General features: G+C 44.8%; 1 protein-coding gene across 1 annotated transcript in view; it reads left to right on the forward strand.

Moving 5' to 3' along the window:
• Positions 1-2,619: 2,619 nt before the first annotated feature.
• Positions 2,620-24,754, forward strand: part of HCRTR2 (hypocretin receptor 2) — a 1,486,247-nt gene continuing 1,464,112 nt past the window's right edge. The window contains exon 1 of the mRNA XM_085609189.1: positions 2,620-3,279. Coding sequence (XP_085465315.1) covers positions 3,060-3,279 — 220 coding nt within the window. The 5' untranslated portion in view covers positions 2,620-3,059. The remainder of the gene's footprint in view (positions 3,280-24,754) is intronic.

Consider the following 24,754-nt stretch of genomic DNA (forward strand, 5'->3'; position numbering starts at 1 on the left):
TGACAGTAGACACCTCTCCTGGTTTGTCCAAGGCCTTACTAAGCAAACCACCCAATCTAACAACCTCTTTTGTTAGTACCTCAATTTTTGAAACCAAAGGATCTATAATGCCTCTAATCTTTAAACCAATGATCTCCTCTAGGTTAGTTACTATATCATCCTCCACTCCAACCTTATTAAATTTACTCATTGCATTCGTTTCAAGGACTTTATCTGGTGAGGCTGCTCGTTTCCGCACACTACGCAATGCCCCCTTCTTGATAGGGAATTTCCTACATGTTCTAACTGCCCGTGCTTTTGGAGTCGGTAAACATTGTTCTACCATATCAGGACAGTCTCCTGTTCCTAACTCATTGGGGGTAGTTTGTTCAGACTCGAGCTGTCCCATCTCAACCAACTCTACCACTTCCGGAATAATAATATCAGAATGATTGTTCGCATCCTCTATACTAGAAGCTGATGAACCCCTTACAGGACTCTCTGATTGCGGAGTGCTAATTTTCCCTAGCGACTGTCGCCTTTCAGAGTTTATCTTACTAAGCTTCTGGAACAAATAATTATCCATAGTGCGTGGCCCAGAAGAGGGCTTAGATCTCGACATATTATAAGCAGGCACAGCCCCCTCTAAAGCTTACTGAATTGTTATAACGATTCCCCGTCTTCTATTTGTCCTATAATAATAAACTTTAAAACAATAGCAAAGTCTTGGCAACCTACTCAATGTCACACCCGGTGCTTTATATACCATATATGTTCATGAACAGCGTCTCTGGCCCAGCCCAGTCTCTTCTGGCCTCTGAGGGCCCGCCCTTTGCCCGGGCTTAGCCCGGCGCCGCCCGCGCGCGTCCCGCGACGCGGATGAAGCCTCGCAGTTTTAAGCGCCTCCGGGCGCGCAGGAAAGCGGAAGCGGGAAGTGCCGCTAGGAACTCTGGGGGCTGTAGTACCCAACACGGCGTCCAGCAGGGTCGATGGCGGCAAGGAAGACCACAGCGCTTCCAGGCCCCCGGGTAATGCAGAGTGCGCAGCAGAGCGTCCGCCAGCCAGGTAGGCTCCTCCGATATGCCCCCCTAAATACATATAAGGTTCTTGATTTTCAGGTGAACGAGATATGACTGATTATTGCATCAATGTACTAGGTGTACTTTTTAACTTGTTTTATTGTAAACTGGACTTTTAAATATGTATTCAGTGTATATGCTCTATATACATGTTAATATGTAAATTTTATGTGTTCTTTTATTGTTGATGTGGACAAACGAAAAAAGATTTTTATGATGATTAATAAAATATACGGATTTGGATAAAGGCATTTTGAATTCCTTCTTCTTTGGTTCGTGAATGATAGAAACCAGTTTGAAAGAACACTGAGGGTTTTCTCTTTTGAGTATGATGCAATCCCTGATGAGTCCCTTTTCCTTCACTACTCTGAGAGAGTCAAGGACTACAATGGGGTACTTGGCTACCAGTATAAAGACAATTGGGGATGCATTACTTGTGCATGATGCACATCCTTCCCAGCTAATAACCTAAATTCTCATATTGTTTGGCCAAAAATGGCTGAATTTCAAAAATATATTCAAAGCTCATATTTGAGAGAAAAAATAATTTGGCTATGGGGAGAAGGGTTTCTCTTTGTATCACCTTAGTGCCAGCAGATGTGAAGCTGCGGCTGTTATGTGCCACCCATGTAATGGCATACTCACTACTAAAGCCTTTTTTGGTCACGGTTGCAACCCTGCCTGATGCTCTACCGTGATCACTGCTGATAATCTTGTATGGGGCCACCCCAAGGGTGCTCTTGTCTGATGTGTTCACGATACAACACAAATAAAGTTAGCAGCTCGGCAGGATTTTCTTTAATTATAAGTAGCTCTTATTACAGAAAACGTGGGAGACATACCTCTTCCGTAATGAATGCAGGGCTCTGCCTCACAATGTGATAAAAATAACCCCCCTGCACTGACCCTGCAGACGGCACTCTCGGGTGAGCGCTGCGTTGTTAGGGCAGTGGTTCACGTAGCATCCCTCCTGATTCAAACCCCAGATGGCGTGCTCACCTTTTTCGACCGGTTTACTCTAGTATATTGTGTAATATCCGTACCCTTGTGTCAAGGGCTCTGCTCGTGTTCGATCCCACGGTACAATGAGGTACATTGGTGCTAAAAAGCAGCGATAAGAAATAATGCCAACATTATCTCAGTAACAAAAGTGCCTCTTGTGATAATGCAACTGATCGTCTCCGTGTACATACGCTGCTTCATACTCGACAATATTTTTACAAACGTTATCTTGCCGTATGTGAAATGCTGTACATTCTGTCCTGCATTACACCTGTTTTTGTATATATACCGTTGTTTAGCAGCAGTACACTAAGGGGCATATTAACAAGCCAGGCGATAAAATAATCGCCGTTTTAGCGGCAGTTTTCTGCCGCTAAAGCGGCGATAATTTTATCGCCTGGCTTGTTAATATGCCCCCAAATTAGTGGCGTTCGATTATCAAGCGCTGGCACGTGTCCGGCTGAGGCGCTCTGAGGTGCACCCGCAGGGGGTGCCAGCAGCGCCTCTTTCCCTTTTCTAAAAGAGAGAGAGAGCCGTTCTCTGCCCTCTGAAGCTGCGTGGATGCAAAGCCTCAAACGCAGCGCTAGTCTCTCTGGAGAGCATTCGTGCTGTTAGGGTTTAGCTTCCTCCACCGGCGCCTGACAGCTGACGCTGCCCCGATTCCATCTCTCTTCCCCGACTCCCGTCTGGCATGCACTGGTCGCCGTGGTGCATGTGTGCTGTGTGGCACTGCTCGCTCCTCCCAGAGAGGGACCGCTGCTCATCCCACCTTCCCCACCTCCTATCCTGTCTGCAATGCCTGACGGAGCTCACCTGAAGTTGCACTCCAGCCATTCTTCCGGATGGGACTTGTAGCATAAACCTCATTTTACCACCTTTCAGCACCTGCAAATGTCTGATCGGTGTGCGAGTGATGCCGGACTGCTGTTAACGGGTCTTTCCCTGAGAAGACAGAGGCGCCCGGGTTTGCACTAAGAGGTACCCCAACAAACAACAGCGATGTCCGGGACCAAACTTGGAAATCTACCAGACAGGAACTATTCCTCCCTACCGGACCCGAACGTCACCCAGGATACATTCCTCGGCACCTCTTCAGACTATGATGACGAGTTTATGCGATATCTCTGGAGGGAGTATTTACACCCTAAAGAGTACGAATGGGTCTTGATCGCTGGATATATTATCGTCTTCATCGTGGCTTTGATAGGAAACATATTGGGTGAGTATAACATAGAGTAATATGCTATTTTAAGTAACTCGTGACGTCAGGGATGCGCTTGCGAGACCAATAAAAGTCTAATGCCTTAAAAACAATAATACACTGAAGGGTAAAGCGCCCTGTCAGATCGTTGCGGATGCCTGACTTTCTTTTTCCACGCAAAAAAACGCATTCCTTCATAATATAAAAGGCACTCGCAGAGCGGAGAGTTTAAAGCGCACTCCGTGGATGTTGTCTGAGCTGTGCATGTTCACAAACTCATGGTCAACTGCGCAGTGGTAAATGCGCCGCAACAAGGGGAGTTTGAAACTTAACATTCGTATGACCCCCGTTGAGAATGGATTTGCTGTGCGGCGGTTGGTGAAGGAGCAAAGTGCAGGACAAGGTGCTGGTTCATTGCGTGTGTTCCGAAAGGTTCCTAGATAGCACAACATCGCCCAAACCTCTTTCTTCACAGTACCATTTTTTGTTGCTTCCAAATGAAGGTGTTTTGAGCTATAAGAGCACCACTCCTGGCGCGACTGCGCAACTACAGCGACCTTCAGTTCTTAGTACTGTCCGGCGCTCCCGGGTTGGCTTTTAGGGTGTACTGTACACGGACATGGTAGTTGAAGGTTTCACCAGAGCTAGTGTGGTTAGCATGGGCGTAGGAAGTGTGGGGGACGCGGGGATATATCCCCCCCCAGATTTTGGAGTGGGGGGGACACGGGGGACAAGGGTGGGGGGGACGAGGGGACAAAGGAATTTCCCCTCTCCCTTCTGTTATCGCAGGGCCATTCGCACGCGAAAGCGCTACCTAATGGCCCTGCACTTGACCTGCCTGGAGTCAGAGGCCACCCGCCCTCTGCCTTTTGTTATGCTGCAGGAAGGCTCAGCCGTTCTGGGAAGGGCAGAGAACGGAGAAAAAATAAACGCTGTCTCTTCTCCTTCATGGCAAGGACCGTGTCCACTACTCCTGACCTGCCTCTGGCGGCTGCCCTCCTCTCTTTATTCCTCCATATCTTTCTGTCTCTGTCTCGCTCCTGCTTACGTGCTGATTTCAAGAGGCAGATCTTAAGGTACTCTCTCTTGCCTCTCCTTTTCTTTATTTGTTCCCCTGTGAAATTGATCCAAAAAAGGCTGAGCACTTTGGCTGTAAATGTCCTCATTTTCTGACCGTTTTCTATTGAAAAGAAAAACCTCGGAATGGAGAGAACAAATAGTTAAATACCTAAATAAAGCAATACAGAGTGGACAGCAGACAGGCCAGACTGTTATTTACACCCACACACATTAGCGCCACTTTACAGAGTTTGCCAGTGAAAGCGCTACTTTCTTTTTATCTTCTTTCTTTGAACAACATTGTTTTCCCAGGGTGGGTAAGTGCGCCATTCCTAAAGGGACTGCAATACCTGGTTGATGGGTAGAGTGGAAACGTTTAATATGATCGTTTTCAACTTTTTAATGATTTTAGCTTATAAAATGCGGCTCTGTGTTTGGGGATGCGGTCTTTTTTAAACCAAACTGCATACATTTTGAAAGGATACAAGCAATGGACATTGAAAGGGGTCCCTTCCTGGTCCTGTAGCCATGTCTTGAACTTTTCAGGCAAAATCACTTACTGATTTCTGAATAATGAGTTTAAAACCGTTAAGGTAACCATGTTTTTTTCTGATTACAGTTCACATGCTTTGCTTATTCTTGCATTCCCTATGAGTGTTTGCTTTTTCCAGGGTGTTATTCATTTTTTTCAGGCAGCATTTCACTGTTGTCTAGTGCATAATTTGAATTTAGTCGCAGCACAATTGAGTTGTGCTGAAGGCAGTGCGAGTTTCTCTCAGTGGGGCAGTATGGTGTTCAGTGTGGGAGAGAATGTGGCACTCTGGCCAGAGCTGCTGAATTTGGAACTGGAGAACCATGTTCAGACCTTCATGACCAGTTCACCATACCACACTCCTGACAGAGCTTATTCCGATGCTACACCTTAGAAGGCCCGATAGACCTTAGAAGCCCAGGTGTCTTAGCACCCGCAGGTGGACCTGTCCACCACAACCCATACTGCAGTTCACTTCCAGTCTTACGGGCAGGCATATGAAGAAGCACATCCTAGATCGACAGTGAATCTGTCACAGAGGTCACAAGACCCTTGAGGCCAGTCCACCTCACCCATTGGTACCTCCATTGGCCTTTTTCCAGCACTAGCAGTGCAACTTGCCAGGGGTTGGCAATGTAGGATTTGCATGCACACCAAACTTAGGGGGTGATTATAAATTATAATCACCCCCTAAGTCCCATTAGGAGCCTCTATTCACACCACTGTTGCGCACTTGCTTTCCCAGTGGGTCGGCGAGTCAGTTCGAGACTGGACAAACGCAGCTCGCTCCGGGAAGTGTCTTGGAGGGAGGGCGTTAAACCCTGGGGCACCTGGGACTGGGTTCCTGAGCCTCCGTGAACATTTAAAAGCACATATCCTTTCAAGACTGGCAAATTTCGGAACACGAAAGCTGGCATTTTATTTTAAATCCAAAAGTACGATTAAAAGTGAGGTTCACTTTCCCAAATACATACAGAGTTGTGGTACATCAGCGCATAGTTCAAAGCGTAAGAGCGCCAGAGCACAGCGGTATCGGTCACTGGGTACAGTTGCTTCATGCATTATTACTAAAACATAAGCGCCATAATAAAGACAAGAACCATGCAGTCTGTTCGTTGCTCTATTTAGCAAAACCTAGACAACCTATTCACTATTCAGCTTTTTACTAACGTGACTGTGTATGGGCAGATCTAAAACTCCAAGAAGGAGTACAAAAACAGTGCATTTCTTTGCTGTCATCCTATTACAGAGCCCGATATCTCTACAATGGCTCCCAATCACGGACTAGATCATGTCTAAAGTCCTCCCTACGTTTACAATCTTCTTTGAATCCCTAGGCAATGCGAAATACCTATCCCCATTGACACCTTCCAGTGATACAGCTTCAATCAAGCAGTAATCACCAAACTGGGAACGGCCTGCTTCCAAAATAAAACGGTGGTGTAAAGTAGGGGCGTGAATGTGCAAAAACACATAATGGAGATCAAAACACTCCAACCAACAGAAAGTCATCTGGATTGGCACAAGGACAATCATCCACCCTCTCAGCTGGAAAAAAAATTATATATATATATAGAGAGAGAGAATGCGTGTCTCTCTCTCTCTTTTTGGGCACGGGCAAGTCTGCTGACTAGAAATGTCACTCTAACCAGCTCCTTTAACTTGGAGCCTACAAACCACTTCAAGGAGAGTATCTGCTTGAAGGAAGGGGGGAATGGAGAGAAAGTACAGAAAAGACAAACCAAAACTTTTTGAATTATTTCTGAGACGCTCCATGTTCAGATGTTTCAGAATCTGCATATTCTTAGACTAATTTACCAATGCCATTTCTAAGATCTTCAGGAAAACATGAAAAAAGTTTCTCATATATTTAGCGTTTGGTAATCTGGACTCGAAAATTTCCAAATATTTCTGATCTCTGCTCTTCGTTTACAATCCTTTTTTTTAAATCAACTTTTCTTTGTTGCACCACCTGGGACTGGGCTCCGAAGACATATGATTGTCCTGATGGTTGCGGCGTGGAAAGCCTGAGACCACTGCTGTGCTCACTGCAAACGTTTAACGCATTTGATTTGCCCCGTTTACCATGTGAGTGAGTATGCCCTTGGTTTTCTACACATTAGCTTCTACTACCTTTTTTCACAGCTTTTTCTTTGTTGAGTCTGTTTTTCTGTCCTCCTACTTGAAGCACTCACTTTAAAAAACAAGCATTTGCAATGCAATAGGTCTCGCATTTACTTGATTTGAGCTATTGGCATTGTAAATGACAATGCCTTTTATTTATGTTTTGGTTTTTAAAACAGATAAATAAAAGGCATTGTCATTTACAATGCCAATAGCTTAAACTAGCGTAAATGCGAGACCTATTGCATTGCAAATGCTTGTTCTCTTCTGCACACACAAAACATCAATCCTCATAGTGATGGCCAGGGACAGCTTTAGCGCTGGTGAGGCACAATTGGGTTGCACCTGAAGGTAGTGTGAGTTTCTCTCAGTGTGGCAGTATGGTGTTCAGTGGGGGAGAGGATGTGGCACTCTGCAGATGACAGAAACTGCAAGGCTCTGAGACAAATGGCTTGTGATAGCACTTTTAAGCATATTTGGGACATTCTGCAAATGGCAAAGTTTTCAGATGAATGTATAGTGTTGACCAATAACAAACGGGCGCATGTGTGCATTGTCAATTTAAATAAATGTGGAAAAATACTAGCTGTAGTGTCGTCTTTTGCTTGTGGCAAAAATAAATGTGGATAAATACAGAAAAAATGCCCAAAAAATAAATATGGATAAATACAGACGGAAATGGAAAAAAAATAAATACCATAAAACCGGGAGCCCTAATTATAATGGCAGTGGGACCGCCACGTCACCCCGTCGGTGGCGGTCCCACCGCCATTGGTGACTGCATCATAGCCCGCCATATTACAATGGTGGGTGGTTACCTGGCGGTCGGAAAGACCAACCACCACGCACCCGACGGGCTTCTTGAGCCCGCTGGTGTGGTGGAGGGGCTTGTGGTTTCTACAATGCTGGTGGTGCCTACCATGCACCGCAGCAGGGATTACGATGTGCCTTACCCGCCAGCTTATCAATGGCGGTTCACCTGCCATGGAAATGCTGGTGAAAGGGACATTGGGGGCCCGTAGCAGGCCCCTTTACCCCTGGCCCCCAGACATGGGTCCTGGGGGGCATCTATGATGCATCACAACATATCACTGCACCATTTGGCAGGCACCGATATATTTAACATGTTCCTTTTGTTTTTTACTTTGCGGCGGATGATGCAGCCAGCAGCACCTGCTGCAATGTAAAAGATAGGCAATGCGAACACCGTAGTGGCAGTCGCATTGTAATGCCTATCGTGGGGCCTCCACCTTGAAGGCCAGCGGTCCCATTCCCCGATTCGATGGCGGTGGTACTGAAGTCCGCCTGCCATCGTAGTCAGACCCTAATTTTGCATTTTATGAATATGATTCAGCGGGAAATAAATTGATGTTTGCAATTTAATTGACTTTGGTTGGCCTCTTATCTATGAGATTTCCCTGTTGAATGTGCCTTTACATTATACATTTTCGGTTGTATGAATTGATTGCATACTACACTCTCCTACAGGTATTAATTTGAGTGTCATTAGGAGTGTCTGGGACCACTTGTTTTCTTAGGAATTGTTTTCTTTACTAACCTTTGCAAAGGGCCATAAACTTCACAGCAACACAAGTCACATTTCGTTTAGTAATTTGGGATCCGTTTGAGCTACAAAATTGTTTTGGAGGAAATCGTTAGATTATGCAGCAGATGATGTATTATGTGGCAAATACGATACAGCCAAAGTTAAGTGGAAAACATGTTTCCACTTAATTTTGCCCCAACATTGTAGTTGATCAATTTGTAAGTTCCCCAAACCCAAAAGTCGAGTTTGGGCACAATTTGCATTTTAAAAGCAGCACTATAACACAGGGCTACTTTTAAACTGACCTCAGGCTTCAGCAGTGCACACATGCAAGTGCAGAAAGGGCTGCTGGCCTCTAAACTGCCATGCCTTATTATATTCTAGGGACTTAAAAGTAGTTCTAATCCCCCTGCCCTATTATGTACTAGGGCCTTATAGGAGAGGTCATGCCAATCATAGTGGTACCCTAACCCATAGTGCACCCTAGTGTATGTAGGTGTTTTCACTGTATTTTTAAGTGCCTCTTTCAGAATAGCACTGACTGTTTAGGCAGAGGCCAGGGTCAGTCAGTCAGGTACCACCAGTACCAGTCAGCAAAAAGTTGGGGAGTGCCCAGGGCGGCTTTGCAACACTCGAGAAACACAAACTCAGAATGTAAAACATAACACCATGGTTGGGGGGTTCTCTTCAATAATCAGAATTGATTTCTATCCTAATGAACCCATTTTCCAACATTAGGATAGGGAAAGACTGGGGAAAAATCATAATGTTCTAATCTATACATTGAAGTTTTTATGCAGCTCTTTGATGACGGTTAATAGCTCACTGTTCAATGTTAGGATTTTAACTTATAAACTTCAAATACCAAAAGAATATCTCAGACAAAAGCAGTAACTCACTGACCTTTTGAATTAAAACTTTCACTAGACAAGCATTCAATCTCTCAAAAAAGAACATTAATCACCAAAGTTATCTTCACATTTTTATTGTTGCCTGAAAATTGCTGGAGACCAGGAATGCAGCAGCAGGTACTTTTCAAACCATAATGCACTTGCAAACACGACGCCCCTACCCTAAGTCAGCGGCCTTTGTTTGCTTTGTGCATTAAGATGCAAGATTCATGTATATATGTTTTTTTTAAACATTTGGTCTCATTACTATATGAATGTAAATAACAATAAAGCATACATGCAAACTGTGACTACATGCCTGCTTTTCTCAATATTTTACTTCGAAAGTATACAATTGTGTTTGTTTAACGGGCGGTGATTTGTATAGGGTCACTGGAAAGTGCACAAGGTTGTCTCTGTCCCCCCCAGAATTTTAGTGTCTCCTACGCCCCTGGTGGTTAGTATCCCTTGGGGCATATTTACAGTGAAGTGTGGAGTGCAGCGCTAGCCTTCCTGGCTTAACACCGCACTCGCCACTTCAGAAACGCAGGACTGCACCATTCTTCCAAAATATGGTGCAGCCCTACAGTTCCCCCTGCCCTGGCACTAAACTTAGCAGCCTAGTGCCAACGCAGGCACCCTTGCACCATCGTGCAAGGGTGTCTGTGTTGAGGGGAAGATTGTTTATGTGCAGGAAGGTCCCTCTTCCTGCTGATAAACAGGAGACCCTCCTGCACATAAACAATCTTTAAATGAAGTTTCTTAACTTCTTTGTGCACACATATAAGTTTCAAAATGTAAATTCTTTTTTTTTTATTGTTTATGTGCAGGAAGAGACTCCTTCTTGCACATAAACAATTAATGGCAATTTGCTGTTTCTATGTGTGATGCCTAAAAGCAGCACTCATGGAAACAGCAAAATGAGGCGAAATAAAGCATTTCTCCTCATTTCGCCTGTTTAAGACCAGGTTTTCCTTTGCATTAATATTGGCGCTGCCTCCTATTTACACCTCCCTTGTAAATAGGGGGTAGCGTCAAAATCAATGGGTGTTGCGGTGGGGCACCATAATTACAGCGTGAAAGGGTGCCTTATTTACAAGGCAGCGATAAGCCACGTTTAGTGGCTTAACGCTGCCTTGTAAATAAGGCAATGCCCCTATCACCATTAAAGCGTCACTGGACGTGACGTTGTGGTGGCAATAGGGGCTTGTAAATATTCTCCCTTTTGTTCTGGTACATGCAAGTAATAGCAGGTGTTTCATTACAATGCACACCTTTCAGGTTTTCAAGTTCTATGCATGAGTATTTCGTGCAGCACAGTTTTTTTGCAATCTAGGATTTGTGGTCCAAAGGGAAATCCAAGACATAAGTCCCAGCATGCAAGAAGAATCCTAGACTGGATGAGCTACTTATGCACACACCTGGGGGACTTGAGAGCTGTGATATTGAAGCTCCTCCACACCTCACATTCAAGTGTAAAATGGAAAACGTTGAATGGCTTTTGATGATATGGAGTGAGGTGATTACCTCGACCCAGGCTAGGATTACCAAATTATCCCTTGTCCATAGCACACCTTGCACTTGAGCTTCTCTTTAACAGATTATTTTTCCTCGGTGTTAGTCGAAGTGGGATTAGTTAAATGCAGTGAGTCTACAACTCGCATATTGCATGCCTCGTTAAAAAAAGTGTTTAGGATTAAAGATTGTATTGTATTGTATTGTATTGTATTGTATATGGCATTTATAAAGCGCAGCAAACACCCTACGGGCACCCTGGCGCTATAGAACGTGACGCAAAAACAATCATAAAAACTGAGAGGGTAGACTCGCATAGACAGATCAGTGTCCAGGTGGCACAGAGTCATCTGGTAGCTAATCACCGCTGGGAAGGCCACCTCACTCCATTTCTTCAGTAAACCATATACTGAGTTCTGGCTTTTCAGTAGCAAATTATTGTTAGTATTCATTTCCATCCAATTGGTGGAGGCTACCATGACTACAACTCCCAGATCACATTAGGTAGTCCTATTAAAGCCCAGGACTGGAAACCTACTGTTTGGATGTGTATGGCTTTGGTAGAGAGCAACTAGTGTGAATAACTGGATTTAAATCCAGACATCATGGACAACAAGCTCTGGTTATTTATTTTTATTTACTCAGACACCCTCGGTGAAAAATAGACCCGTACTTCACTTTTATTTTAAGTTTAAAGATTTTATTTGATAAACAAAATATTTATAACATAATACAGGCAATGTAAGATTAATATCATAAAACCAGAAAAAGATAATAATGCATCAGATCAAAAGAGAAAGGTACGAAAGGAAAGAAGAAAAAAGGGGGAGAGAGAGAATGAAAAGAAAGAGGAGAGGGGAGAGATATAATAATTGAATAAGCAAAACAATATTACAATAAAATGTTCCTAATTCATTAAATCAGCATATAACAATAAAATTGAACATTTTAAACAATAATGGATACAAAATTCAAGGCGGTTTGAGTACTTCTTCCACGGAGGGTTCCAGGTGACAGGTAACCAAAGTAAATCTCTTTTAATTGCAAGTGAGATGGGATATACATAGGCTCTATCTAATCTATGATTATAGCAGATTTCGTACCACCAAGCCTGAGAGGAGACCGCAGAGGTACCCTTCCATGATTTTGTAATTTGTTGAAAGGCAACAGCAAGGAGTAAATCAATAATGTGCACCCCAATAGTTTGTGACGACCATTCTTCAGAAATGCTTCTGAGAAAAATATGAGTGAAGGAAAATGGGACACGAGTATGAAAAATATTGTTAACATGTTGCCGGACACAAGTTCAGAAAACATGAATTAATGGACAAGTAAACAACATATGTTTGAGGTCTGTGAATGTATTAGTGCAGGACCAACCAGTAGAGGGAAATTTGGGGTCAATCTTGTGGAGTTTAGCAGGGGTGATGAGAAGTCTATTATAAACAAAAAATAGAGTCAGTGTTGTATTAGCTACTCTAGAGGACTTCCGTAATTTAGCCCAGATTTTATTCCAGAGTGAAACGGGAAAGGATTCTCCTAGATCAGTTTACCAACTATATTCGACGTCTGACTTTTCTCGCGAAAGGGGGATGTTAGTTATCAATTTATAAATTTGAGAGGCAGAGGGTGAGTTACATAAAATTAAAGCTATATGAGAGGATGAGGGAACAGGAGGAGGGTCAGAGGGTAAAGCATTATAAGCAGATTGAGCTGCTGCAGTCAAAGATGTGTATCTGAATTGATATGATGAGGGGAGAGAAAAACGAGATTGCATTGTTGGGAACAGGATACAAACACCATTGTGAAAAAGTTTATGAGTTCATTTAAGGCCCTGAGCCAACCACTCTTTCCAAAAGATACATTTATTGTTAAGTTTAATATGTTTATTATACCAAAGTGATGAATTTAAACATTTTGCGTGATCATATTGTGAAGAGGATAAGAGCGGTTGAAAAACTTTTCGAGCATTTTTAAGAATGGGAGAAGTTAAAGAAGGAGGAGTATAGGAGAAAGAGATAAATTCTTCAAAAGAAAAAGGATGAAAAAAAGATTTTTCAACTCCCACCCATAAAGGGTGAGGTATAGTGTCAGATTGATTATTGGATAGAAGAAAAGCAGATTGCTTAAGAAATAAAGCAGAATGGTAAGAGTGAAAATCTGGAAAGTTAATGCCTCCCTTATTCTTAGGTCTTTTAAGCTTAGAAAGAGACATTCTTGCTGTTTTATTTTGCCATAAAAATGTGGATAGAATAGCATACAGTGTTTTTGTAAAAAGATTTAGGAATATTGATTGGGATATTAGATAAATAAAACAATATGATCGGAACTAACATTATTTTTATGGTATCCAGTCGACCCCACCATGATAAATACAGAGGGTGCCAGCGCTAGGTGGATACAGATACAACTGAGAGTAACTCCTTCAAATTCAGGTCGACAGTATTTTTAATAGAGGAAGTGAACCATAAACCCAGGTATTTAATCTTGTTCTAATTCCACTGAAAAGATGAAATAGAGAAATCAGCATGAAAACTTAACTTATTTAAAGGAAGGATTTCACGTCTATCAGCATTTAATTTATAACCGGAGACAAGAGCAAATTGATCTACTTTCGTAATTCACTTTTTACCTATCTATAATTCTATATGTTGACATAAAGCTAGAAGTCTGACTCATCATAGATTCCAAGTGAGAACTTGATCAAATCTCTCAATCGTCCCACTACCATGCATCAACTACTCATCAAGTGCATTATTTTCTGTGAGTTGGTGTATTTGTGGTCTTTGAAATACGAGAACGCGGAGTATGAATCCCAGCATACAACACTAAACAGCTGCACAGCGTGTGCTACTCACACATAGACATGAGAAACAAGAGCTCTGCTTGTCACACGGAACACTACAACCGATGCAGCCAACAACAGGTTTCAGTTTTGATTTCATTACTGAAAGTATGGGCCCACAAAGCCCAGCATATTATCAGCGGGCCCTACATATAGTAAAGAGAAAAATTACTGATGAAGTGCATCTCACTTGACAAGAAGTCGCAGCTATGTCCTTAAACTTTGGTTCAACATGGTTAGGATCCCTCAATGTGGTAAAAAACCTTGATAACATCATTATTTCACGGATAAGCTGGTGTGAGATGAGATATAATGCCCTTTGAGCACACAGAAATGCTATCCAAAAGTGTCGGAATTAACGAGTGTGCAGCCTCTTGAATCTTTGCTGCTCTGAATTCATAAGCTTCAGAGCCGGTTTACTGACTCTTCCCTAGAGCACCTCCATAACTCTCCCTGAAAGAAGTTCAACAACAAGACTCATTCCTAACAAAGCTCTCAAGCGTCTCAGCTTCATGCCTGAGTAGTTAAACCAGTCCAGGGTCTGTATTAAACAGAGTGCCCCAGTGGGTGCAAGGGGTGTGTGTGCCTGCTTTGCGTGCCCCGGGGCTCTTTGGGATTAAAGAAGAGGCTGCAGGCACTTGTGCATCCCCTTCTGTAATACCGATAGTGCTGGTGCACATAAAGCACCAGTGTTATCTACAGGGGGCATTCCCTCATTTGCATGGGGCCTGGGAAATCTCTTGCCTTCGCGCCTGCACCGTATTATAGATACAGGCGCAGAGACAAAGAAGCTATCAGGATGCACACTGACAGTGCACCTCCTAAAAGGTGGCACACTTTCAGTGTGCCCCTGAGAGCAGTCCTCTGGAGGGCGGAAAGGGGTCCCATTGACCCCCCGACATCCCCTTGAAGGCGGATGCAGTCAAGTCAGTGACTGCACCCATCTACAAGGTTATCTCTAACCTACTTAAAAAGTGCAGGCAAGTTGCCGTCTGCACTGTGAAAACACGGAGAGGCTTCAAAGCAGCCGCTGCGTTTTTCAATGACTGCGCTGCCCCCCAGTGTAGCACGAGTTCATGGTTTCCCTGGGAGCAGCACACTCTATGTAATAGGGCGCACCTTCTCTGTTTGCACCTGGTGCACCCTTTTTAAGGTGTGCCGTGGCGCAAGCAGAGAAAGTGCTCCTTATGAATAATTGGGCCCCATGCAAACTTGTGCTGCCCTGGGGGAAGCGCATTCAAGTGATGTACTGAGGGGCTTTGAAACAGCCACTCCGTGTTATACCGTACAGGTGGCAGTCCGCCTGCACTTTTAAAGGGGATTTGAGATCCCCTTGCAGGTGGGTGCATTGAGTGACTGCACCCACCTGCAAGGAAATGTCCTGGGGTCCATAGGACCTCATTTCCCCCCTTTAAAGGGCTACCATCAGGGGGAGCACTGACATCGCACCTCCTGACAGCTGCTTTGCCTCTGCATCCACGTCTATTATATGTTGCGGGCGCAAAGGCAAAGGGATTCCCTCATTGGCATGATGCACACCCCATGCATACGAGGGAGCACCCTCTTGAGAAAGCGCAGGCGTATATATGTGCCAGTGCTTTCAGTATTACAGAAGAGGACGCTCCAGCGTTTGCGGTCCCTTCTGTAATAGCAAAGTGCCCCGGGTGCTTGCAAAGCAGGTGCCAACGCCCGTTGCACCCTCGGGGCACTTTGTGTAAAATGGCCCCTGGTCTTTCCGGTGCATTCTTGGATTTGTAGAGATTGGCTAAATAAGGACCACAAATCACAAGAATAAAATAATGTATATTGACTGTATGTGCTATTCATGGATGGAACTGGGAAACCTGAGAGTTCTGAAGCAAATGTTTCTCGGATCGTTCTATATTTTTAAGAGATTTTTTTGGGATACTACTGGTAAAAGACGAATGATGATAAGACAATGCAAAACTAGGGTTACCAGGGTTACTAACCCAGGGTTTTCTTCTGTCCTGAATTCTCTATGAACTATTCGTGCATGCATTCTAGGAGTTGTAGGTCCATATTATCAAGAACGGCGATAACATTATTGCCGCTTTAGCGGCAGGAAACTGCCACTAAAGAGCCGATAAGGGGCTTGATGATATGCACTAGAGAATTCCAACATAAGCCCAGGTTTAGTTGTCCTTCGCCTGGGCTTCTATTGGAATTCTCTGCGGCATATTATCAAGCCCCTTATCACCGCTTTAGCTGCAGTTTCCTGCCGCTAAAGCGGCGATAATGTTATCGCCGTTCTTGATAATATGGCTAGTAGTCATTATTACTTTCAATTACAGTAAAACATGAGAAACAACTGTGTGAAAGGAAGGTCCAGTCACGTAACAATGGTGCCAGGGCCCTACTGCTAGCAATGAGAAACTATTTTATTAAAATCTTGGCAGTTGTCTTTAGGAAGAGGGGAATTTGATTCACTACACAGTACGTTGCCTCGTAAAGAAGTCCTTGCCGCCCAAACTCTATAGAAACGCACTCGATCTGTTTCTCGCGTTCTTCTCCGTCACTCCACGAGGCTGTGTTCGCCCACACTGCAGTCCCGCGCGCGCCCCTATTAGCGTTGCTGCTGGAGTTCATTAGCGCCTGGGCTGGCCGGAGGGAATCGGAATTTGATTAATCGAATGCGTGAGTAATGTAGAACACTGCTTTTATGACTCAGGCAAATGGATGACGCAGCCCCTTCATCTTCGATGTTTTTCGATCAATTTCCGTTTATAATGGGAACATAACGGAGTGCTGCGTAGGTTGACACCAAAATCTGGTTCTACATCTACTGCCCCCCCTCCCTGTGTGAGCCTGTCTCCAAGCCACGAGGGGCCTCAACATCTACTGCCCCCCTGCCTCTGTGAGCCTGTCTCCAAGCCACGAGGGGCCTCAACATCTACTGCCCCCCTGCCTTAGTGAGCCTTTCTCCAAGCCACGAGGGGCCTCAACATCTACTGCCCCCCCTGCCTGTGTGAGCCTGTCCACAAACCATGAGTGGCCTCAACATCTACTGCCCTCCCTGCCTGTGTGAGCCTGTCTCCAAGCCACGAGGGGCCTCAACATCTACTGCCCTCCCTGCCTGTGTGAGCCTGTCTCCAAGCCACGAGGGGCCTCAACATCTACTGCCCCCCTGCCTGTGTGAGCCTGTCCACAAACCATGAGTGGCCTCAACATCTACTGCCCTCCCTGCCTGTGTGAGCCTGTCTCCAAGCCACGAGGGGCCTCAACATCTACTGCCCTCCCTGCCTGTGTGAGCCTGTCTCCAAGCCACGAGGGGCCTCAACATCTACTGCCCTTCCTGCCTGTGTGAGCCTGTCTCCAAGCCACGAGGGGCCTCAACATCTACTGCCCCCTGCCTGTGTGAGCCTGTCTCCAAGCCACGAGGGACCTGCTCGCAGTCTGGTGCGTATCCTGTCGGGATGTTTGTAGCATTGATGGAGAACTATGTAAATGTCTATTGTTCAGTTTATTATATACCCTGTACAATAAACCGAAAAACGAAACGTTATTGCTAGTAGCGTCCCTTTAACATACAATATTTATATATCATGATAAACGTTATATTGCACAGAGGAAAGACTTCTCAGTTTATAAGAACATATAAAATAACAGCAGGGTTCACAGTGCAGCTAACCCTCTCAGTTTTGTAGACTGAAAGGTGGGTGCAGTCTGAATATAGCGAATTTTGCAACTTTTGAAAACCGCGCACTCTTAAAATTCACGTGGCCTCAAGCAATATGCGAACGTCACACCCCAAGTGTAAGTATCTGCTTTAGGAAATATCAGGCAAAGTCATTTGCTTAGGGTGTTAGCAGCCTTGGGTAGTTCAAGTTTCATTGTTTATAATCCAAGCCGCTGGAATTATGTGGTTGGAGACAACCAAACTCTGTGCATGGGTTGACTTAATTATGCAGCAAATATGCTGCACTACTTTCCATTAACAACTGCTCTGCAAGGCAGTATAGCACATTGTGTATTCATTATGTAATGTTTCACTAGCTAGTGCTTTAGGTTTTAAGAAAAGGGGATTTATGCACATAGTGTAATTGCGGCACAGTTCTTGCATTCCGTTCCTTTTATACTGCCCTCAAAACTGATCTGTACAGAGGGACTGTTTGAAATTATGCTCAATCTGCCGGCTTCGTTAATAATAATGCTCCGGTTCCTTATGGGATATTCCTCAGTCTTAGTCCGAAGTCCTCGCCACAGTCAATTACTCGTGAGGTGAGCCAACCTAGTTGACAGGACCAAAACTAGGAAGTAGGAGTGGACTTGCACTAATCCCACCCAGGTTGGGCGCTATAAGACATGGCCAATCCCCTTCCTCTTCCTGAAATACCAAGCCATCTGAAGCCTGAACCTGAGGAAGGGTCGTATTGACTGTGATGAGGACTTCGGACTAGGGGTAATGAAGATTAACAGTAAGTAACCAGAACATTATCCCTGCATCCTCGCCACTGTCATCATCATCAAAGTCTTTATTTCGGTTTTGCAATACCATAAAAGAGACAAACACATAAATCTCGGATGACGATGTTTAAGATAAAAAATACTATAAAGTGATCCCTGTCGAGGCTCTTAGGACTAAAAAGAGAGGAACAAAAATGTACTAATTCTTAATACGAATATACCTGCACAAAAAGGGAACAAAACTACACAAATTTCAATGTTAAATAAAATGTACCTATCGATACAGGGCTAAAGTGCGAGTGCATTAATAAACAGTAATAATATCTAATTTTGCTGAGGACTGCGGCCCGTTTACACAACTATAGCCATTTTAAAACCCATGCCCCAAGTGACCAATAAAAAGAGAATAAAAAGTTTAAAATGGTGACATAAAAAACGTTTTTACAAGCCAACACACCCGACTGGACTGATCTATATGATTTCTTCATGCCAGTCGGGGAGGTAGATACAGCCCTCCTTCTAATGACCCAAAGCTGGCCCAGGAATTTTGCAGTTACACAAGCATAGAGTGGTCTCGCATCTGTCTTTAAAATGCTTAGGGCGTCTTTGTGGCTGTATGTCCCTAGTTGTCTACATACCAGTGCTAGCCATTTCCTTCTAGGTCTGGCATAAGCAGCACAAGCCAAAAATACATGGACTAATGATTCATAAGGGCTTGGACAGGAGGGACAGCCCTTGGGCTTTGATGAATTTGTCAGCCAGGAATTCGTAAAACCATTAATGGGTAGATAGCCATGTCTGAACTGGGTGTACAATTTCTTGTCTGCCGGCACTTTAATAAAATCAAGATAGCTTTCTAGCCGGCTGATGGATTTTATGTCAGTAAATACATCAGTTAAACAGCCATGACGAATTTTCAGGAAATTCTTCTGTTCTACCAATGCCCAATACTGAGATGTTAGTTGATCCCTGGAGAATGTGGGCGAGAGACCTTCTATCTCCTTAGGCACACCTATGCCTACCCAGATGGTATCTATGTGTTTAATCCACCCAATTTTATGGTATTTATCCAGGGCAGAAACTTCAGTAAAAGCGGCGGCATAGGGGGCCAGATCTGGGGTTGTAACCATTCTATGCCAAAAAAGCAATGGGCGTAGGCTCACTTGGTTGTTTATTGACTTAATACCCAAGTAAAGTTTCAAGGGAAGAAGGGGAGTGCTTTGGGGGAGTGATACCAAGCTTCTAAGGAACTTGTTTTCAACTGATGAAAGGGAATTAACGTTAATGAAACCCCACAGTTCCGCCCCGTATAGCACACTACTGACTACCTTGCAACTATACAACTTGATTGCGAGGGCTATAGGGTTGGTATACGAAAGACAATGCTCCCGCCGCAAAGCCCCAGTTAACTGGGAAAATTGCAGGGACGCCTTCCCTAAGTCTTTCCTCCAGGCCATTCCCTCAGACAACTGGATTCCCAAGTAGTTAAATGAACCAACTCGCTAAAGCGGAACATTATCTAGGACCAAGTTACTTTTAAAGGATTTGTGGGGATTTATAATCATTAACTTGGTTTTAGTAGTGTTGAGGACTAAAGCCCTCGCATCACAAATGGCCTTAAAGTGATTTAAACGTTTTTGTAGGCCCATGGGGGTTTTGGACACCAAAAGGGTGTCGTCCGCAAACAATAAGTTAGCTATTTTATGGTTTGCCAGCGAGGGAGCGTCAGATGGGATGGAACACAAGTGATCGGCCACCTGGTTCACATATATGGAAAAGAGAGTGGGGGCCAGGACACACCCTTGGCGTACCCCTGCCGGATCTTGAATGGCTCGGTGGTTTGGCCATGGTTTCCCCACCACACACAGGCAAAATAATCCTCATGCAACCTGATGAGTGGTTCTAAGATTTCCAGAGGCATTCCCATGTTGGAAGGACTTTCCACAGTAAATCCCTGGGGACTAGGTCGAAAGCTGTTTTAAGATCTATAAAGGCAAGATATAAGCTGCCTTTACCCAGCAAAACTACCTTCCAATACAGCAAGACCAGGTGAAAAGTCTGGACGATGGTGCCGGTCTTCCGCCTGAAGCCCACTTGGAGAGGAGAGAGAATGTCATTCTCATCCATCCAGGTCTGGATTTTAACAAGGACCGACCGGCAGAAGACCTTCTGGGCACAATCTATCAGGCTAATTAGGCGGTAGTTGGCGGGCTTCGACCTGTCCCCTTTCTTAAAAATGGGTATTACTTCTGCCCCCTTCCAGGTGTCCGGGATACTCCCCCACTAGCAATATAATTGCCCAGTTTCGTGAAATAGGTTTCCCAGTTGTCCCTATCAGCTCGAAAGAGGTTGCCCGGGATGCCATCTAAACCTGGGGCTTTTGCAGGGATAATAACACCTAAAGAGTGCATTATCTCCTCCCTAGTGAATGTAAGGGTACATGTAGGACCACCTATATCGTGGAACATCTGGGGACTGTCATTGGTGAAACCATTAAAGGACAACTCGCTAAAATGATTATGCCATTCTGCAGCCGAAATGTTGTTTTCCAAAGTAGGTGAGCATTCGAAGTTGCATTTAGACACAAGGGACCAAAACATCTGACTATCAGGATGCCCAATGGCCTCTCCTAGCTCTTCCCATCTCTTCTCATCCCATTATTTTTTGGCTTTACCCTGCGCCCCTCATCACAGTCAATTACTTTTGAGGAATATCAAAGCTAATACTGGCCAAAGAATCACAGTAATCCGATACTCTGCAAATAAAATAATTTAATTTAATAACAATCAAAAATGCAGATGCCTCTCATGAAATAAAGCAAACAAAAATAAATCATGTAGAGTTCAAAACTGATTCCAACACTTTTTGACCAAAGGAAACCTTACCCAACCGTACTCCATCAATCATGTAGTCGTATAAGAATGTATGTGGAGTGGTCCAGGTGCCTGCTCTGTAAATCTCCTGCAAAGAAAAACCTTTGAAATTAGCCCAAGAGGCCGCCACTCCTCTAGTGGAGCGTGCCTGAATCGAGGCAGGAGGGGAAACATTAGCTGGCTCATCTGCTACAGAAATAGCCCCCCTGATCCATCAACTAATGGAAATACTAGATGCTTTTCCACCTTGGTTAGTCCCCCAAAGATTATGAGAAAATGATCTGATTTTATGAAACCCAGGGTATGATCCAAATAAAGCAAAATCACTCTCCTAACATCTAGTAAATTGAGAACCTTTCAACTTCAGAAGAAGGATGTGAAACAAGCATTGGCATAGCCAATAGGTCTTGCCTTCGGGACCTTATAAGTGTTTAGCCATGCAGCACATTATCCTGTTAATAATCCGGCCACACAATTTTACGCCCTATGATGTTTAAGGACGCGATCCCTGTGTGTCATGGACAGAAGCATGCTTTGTAATGTACCCTGGTAACACTGGGCTGCAGAAGTCAGTGCAGATTATCAGTCTATGCAGTTCGACCAGTAGAGATGTCTGTTAAAAAACACATATATTCCACTCATGTGGTAAAATGCAGGCATGTGCAAATGGTGGCACCACATCATACCGTAAGTACACCAGCTGGAACATGTGAGGGTTTGGGCGAGTGGAGGACACATCTTCAGGAAGAAGGGAGCTGAGGGTTTTAGAAGCAGGGAAGAGAGGAGATCGGAGGAGGGAAGAAGATGGCACCAGGAGGAGAAGACGGGTGCGGATCCAGAGGAGGAGAGCGAGGATGTTCAGCAGAGAGGAGAGAAGTGGGGAGTATCGGGAGGAGGAAAGTGTGGGAGAGGAAGAGCGGAAGAGAGGATATTTGGAGAGGTGGAGGGCGGGAGAGAGGTTCAGAGGAAGGGAGAGAGGTTCAGAGGAAGGGTGGGACGTGGGAGAAGACATTAGAAGGAGAGCTCCAGAGAGAGTCTGTGAGAGAGGAGAGAGGATCAGGTGGGGGGATATGAGGGGATGGTGGGGGAGAGAATTATCAGGGTTCAGTGGATAAGGGCAGGTGTTCAGGAGGGGATAAAAGGCTATGATGAGGAGGAGGAGGAAAGTGGAGGGGGACAGCAAGGGAAGGAAAGAGAATCATGAGGAGGGACAGAGAGCGGAACAGAGGCTAGGAGGAAGAGAAGAGTGAAGGGGGAAGGGGGCGGGAGGACAGGTGTGCCGGAAGGAGAGAGGCCAGGGAATCATGGATAGGCAGAGAGCGGGTCGGTGGAGAGGGGGCGAGTGAGGATTAGTGAAGGGGGAGCCAGGGAATTGTAACGGAGCAGGAAGTGGGGTAAGGGAATTAGAGTGGGAGGGGGGGCAGAGATGACTCATATGAAGGGTGGAGGGGAGGTCAGGACGGAGAGCCAGTGAGGATTATTTCCGAGGATGGAGTGAGATGACAAGAAGATAGGAGGGCCGAAGGATGAGGGGGGGCAGCAGAGACATGAGAGGAGACACGTAAGGGTCCGCGTGAGCCCAGGCAGTGAAAGGAAACTGAAACAAAGGCCGGGACCGTGAGTGCCATCAACGTATTAAGAGGCTGATATCAGATCTATGCTTTCCCAGTAATATCCCCGTGTTCCTCCACATGGCGCCAGGAATTTTATCAACATTGTTTTAAAAAAGCAAGCCATTCCTGTGACTCAGAGCGGTGCAGCACAATCTGAGGCTGAAACGTATTGTTCCATCTGGGGCTCTTGGGTCCAACCTGACGTTATCGCTGGGCCACAGATGTGAGATGAAAGGCGGAGAGAGCCCTTGGTGGGACACGTGCCGTGCGCCTCCAGCGCACGAGCAAAGGCACAAGTGTAGTGCATTGTGGGATAAGTGTTACTCTAGAGAGGTAAACAAGCCCGGGAATGGTGCGCTCGTGCGCGCTTGAGCCTGCCGCTGCCCGCGAATAACAGATGGCACGCTGCTGCTCGTAACTGCAAGCCGTAGGCCGTGGGAGGATACATTTCCTGGGAAAGGTGGCACATGCACCTGTCTTTGCCCAATTGCGTGCTGTCTTCGCACGCCAAGCCCAATAGAGAAAAAATAAAAAATATAAAACACACGCACAAGCGTGTGAAAAGTCCAGATTGATTCCAAGAGTTTGTTTTCCTAGAGCAGCACATGCGCGCTGCCTAGGCTCGACCTAAAAAGGAAGGGAGAAAAAATTTCTGCTCCCTATTAAACAGGGAAGGAATTTTAGGCAGAACAACTGGATCTGTTCTCAAAATGACCCCATCATCCAGAATCTGTAAACCAGGAGAATTACACAGAAAAGCCCCTAATTCCCCCATACGTCTAGCTGAGATTACTGCAACCAAAAAGATAACCTTGAGAGTTAGTTGCTTTATTCCCACTGAAGACAGAGGTTCAAAGGCAAAACTGAAGTTAGAACCAACTGCAAATACCAAGGAGGACAAAAAGGGTGATAGCAGGTCTCCAAACAGAGAAACTTTTGATAATCCTAAAAACCAAAACCCCATTATCTGGGAATTCACCATTGGGACTACTACGAAAAGCCTGAATAGCAGCCCAATGAGATCATAACGTAGACACTGAAAGGCCCTTATTAAAACAATCTGTTAAACCTGGCACCTTTGGTGTGTTTTTCCCCTGTCTTTTTTGCTTCTGACCTGTTTTTGACTGTGTTCTGCATTTCATTTTTGCTGGTTTTAGAACTCTGGGCACTTTGCCATTGCTGACCAGTGCTAAAGTGTGAGTGCTCCCTGTGTAACTTGTAATTGTGATTGGTTATCCATGGTTGGCATATTGGTTTACTAGTAAGTCCCTAGTAAAGTTTAGTGTGCAGTTTTGCCACGTCGACCTGGCAAGTGGCCCCCCTTGCCAGGCCCAAACCTTTGCTTTTTCTACATGTAAGGCACCCCTAAGGTAGACCCAAGGTAGCCCATGGGCAGGTTGCAGTGTGGGTGAAATGTATGACATATACTGGTGTGTTTTATATGTTCATTGGAGCTGCATTGTAACCTCTTACATGTGTAACATTCAATTGGTTAAGAGATAGAGCTTTGGAGTTTGCAGTCTCTGAACTCACAATTAAAAAAGACATCTTTTATTGAAGTTGGATTTTAAATTGCGTTGTTGAAAAATGCCACTTTTAGAAAATGGGCATTTTCTTTCTTTACCATTCTGTGCCTTTGCCTGCCTGTGGAGACAGTTAGCCTGTTTGTGTATTCACTCTAGACAGTCACTGAGGTGTGTCCTGTATATTCTGATGGCCCATCACCAGCCTGATGGGTCTTCCTGAGCTAGTGTGGTGGGAGGAGTTGTTACTGACATCTAAATAGGGATGTGCTGGATCCACCCCCCTGTAGTTTGCCTGAAGTCAGGTCAGAGAAAGGCAGGGTCTTGTGCACTACTAAGACTGTCCATTGAAGTTTTCCTACTTCAAAGGCAGAAACTGGTATAAGGAATGGAGCTATGACACCAGAACTTCAGAACTCTCCTGTACTAAGCGGACATTCTGCCAAGAAGATGAGCTGGAGAAGTAGCCAGGAGGGGCTACCACTTTGCTGTGTTGGCCTTCTGATTGCTGCTTCTTTCTTGGGCAGTGAAAGGACAGGACTTTGCTT

The sequence above is a fragment of the Triturus cristatus genome, chromosome 6, assembly GCF_964204655.1.
Source record: "Triturus cristatus chromosome 6, aTriCri1.1, whole genome shotgun sequence".
NCBI classification, from domain to species: Eukaryota; Metazoa; Chordata; class Amphibia; order Caudata; family Salamandridae; genus Triturus; species Triturus cristatus.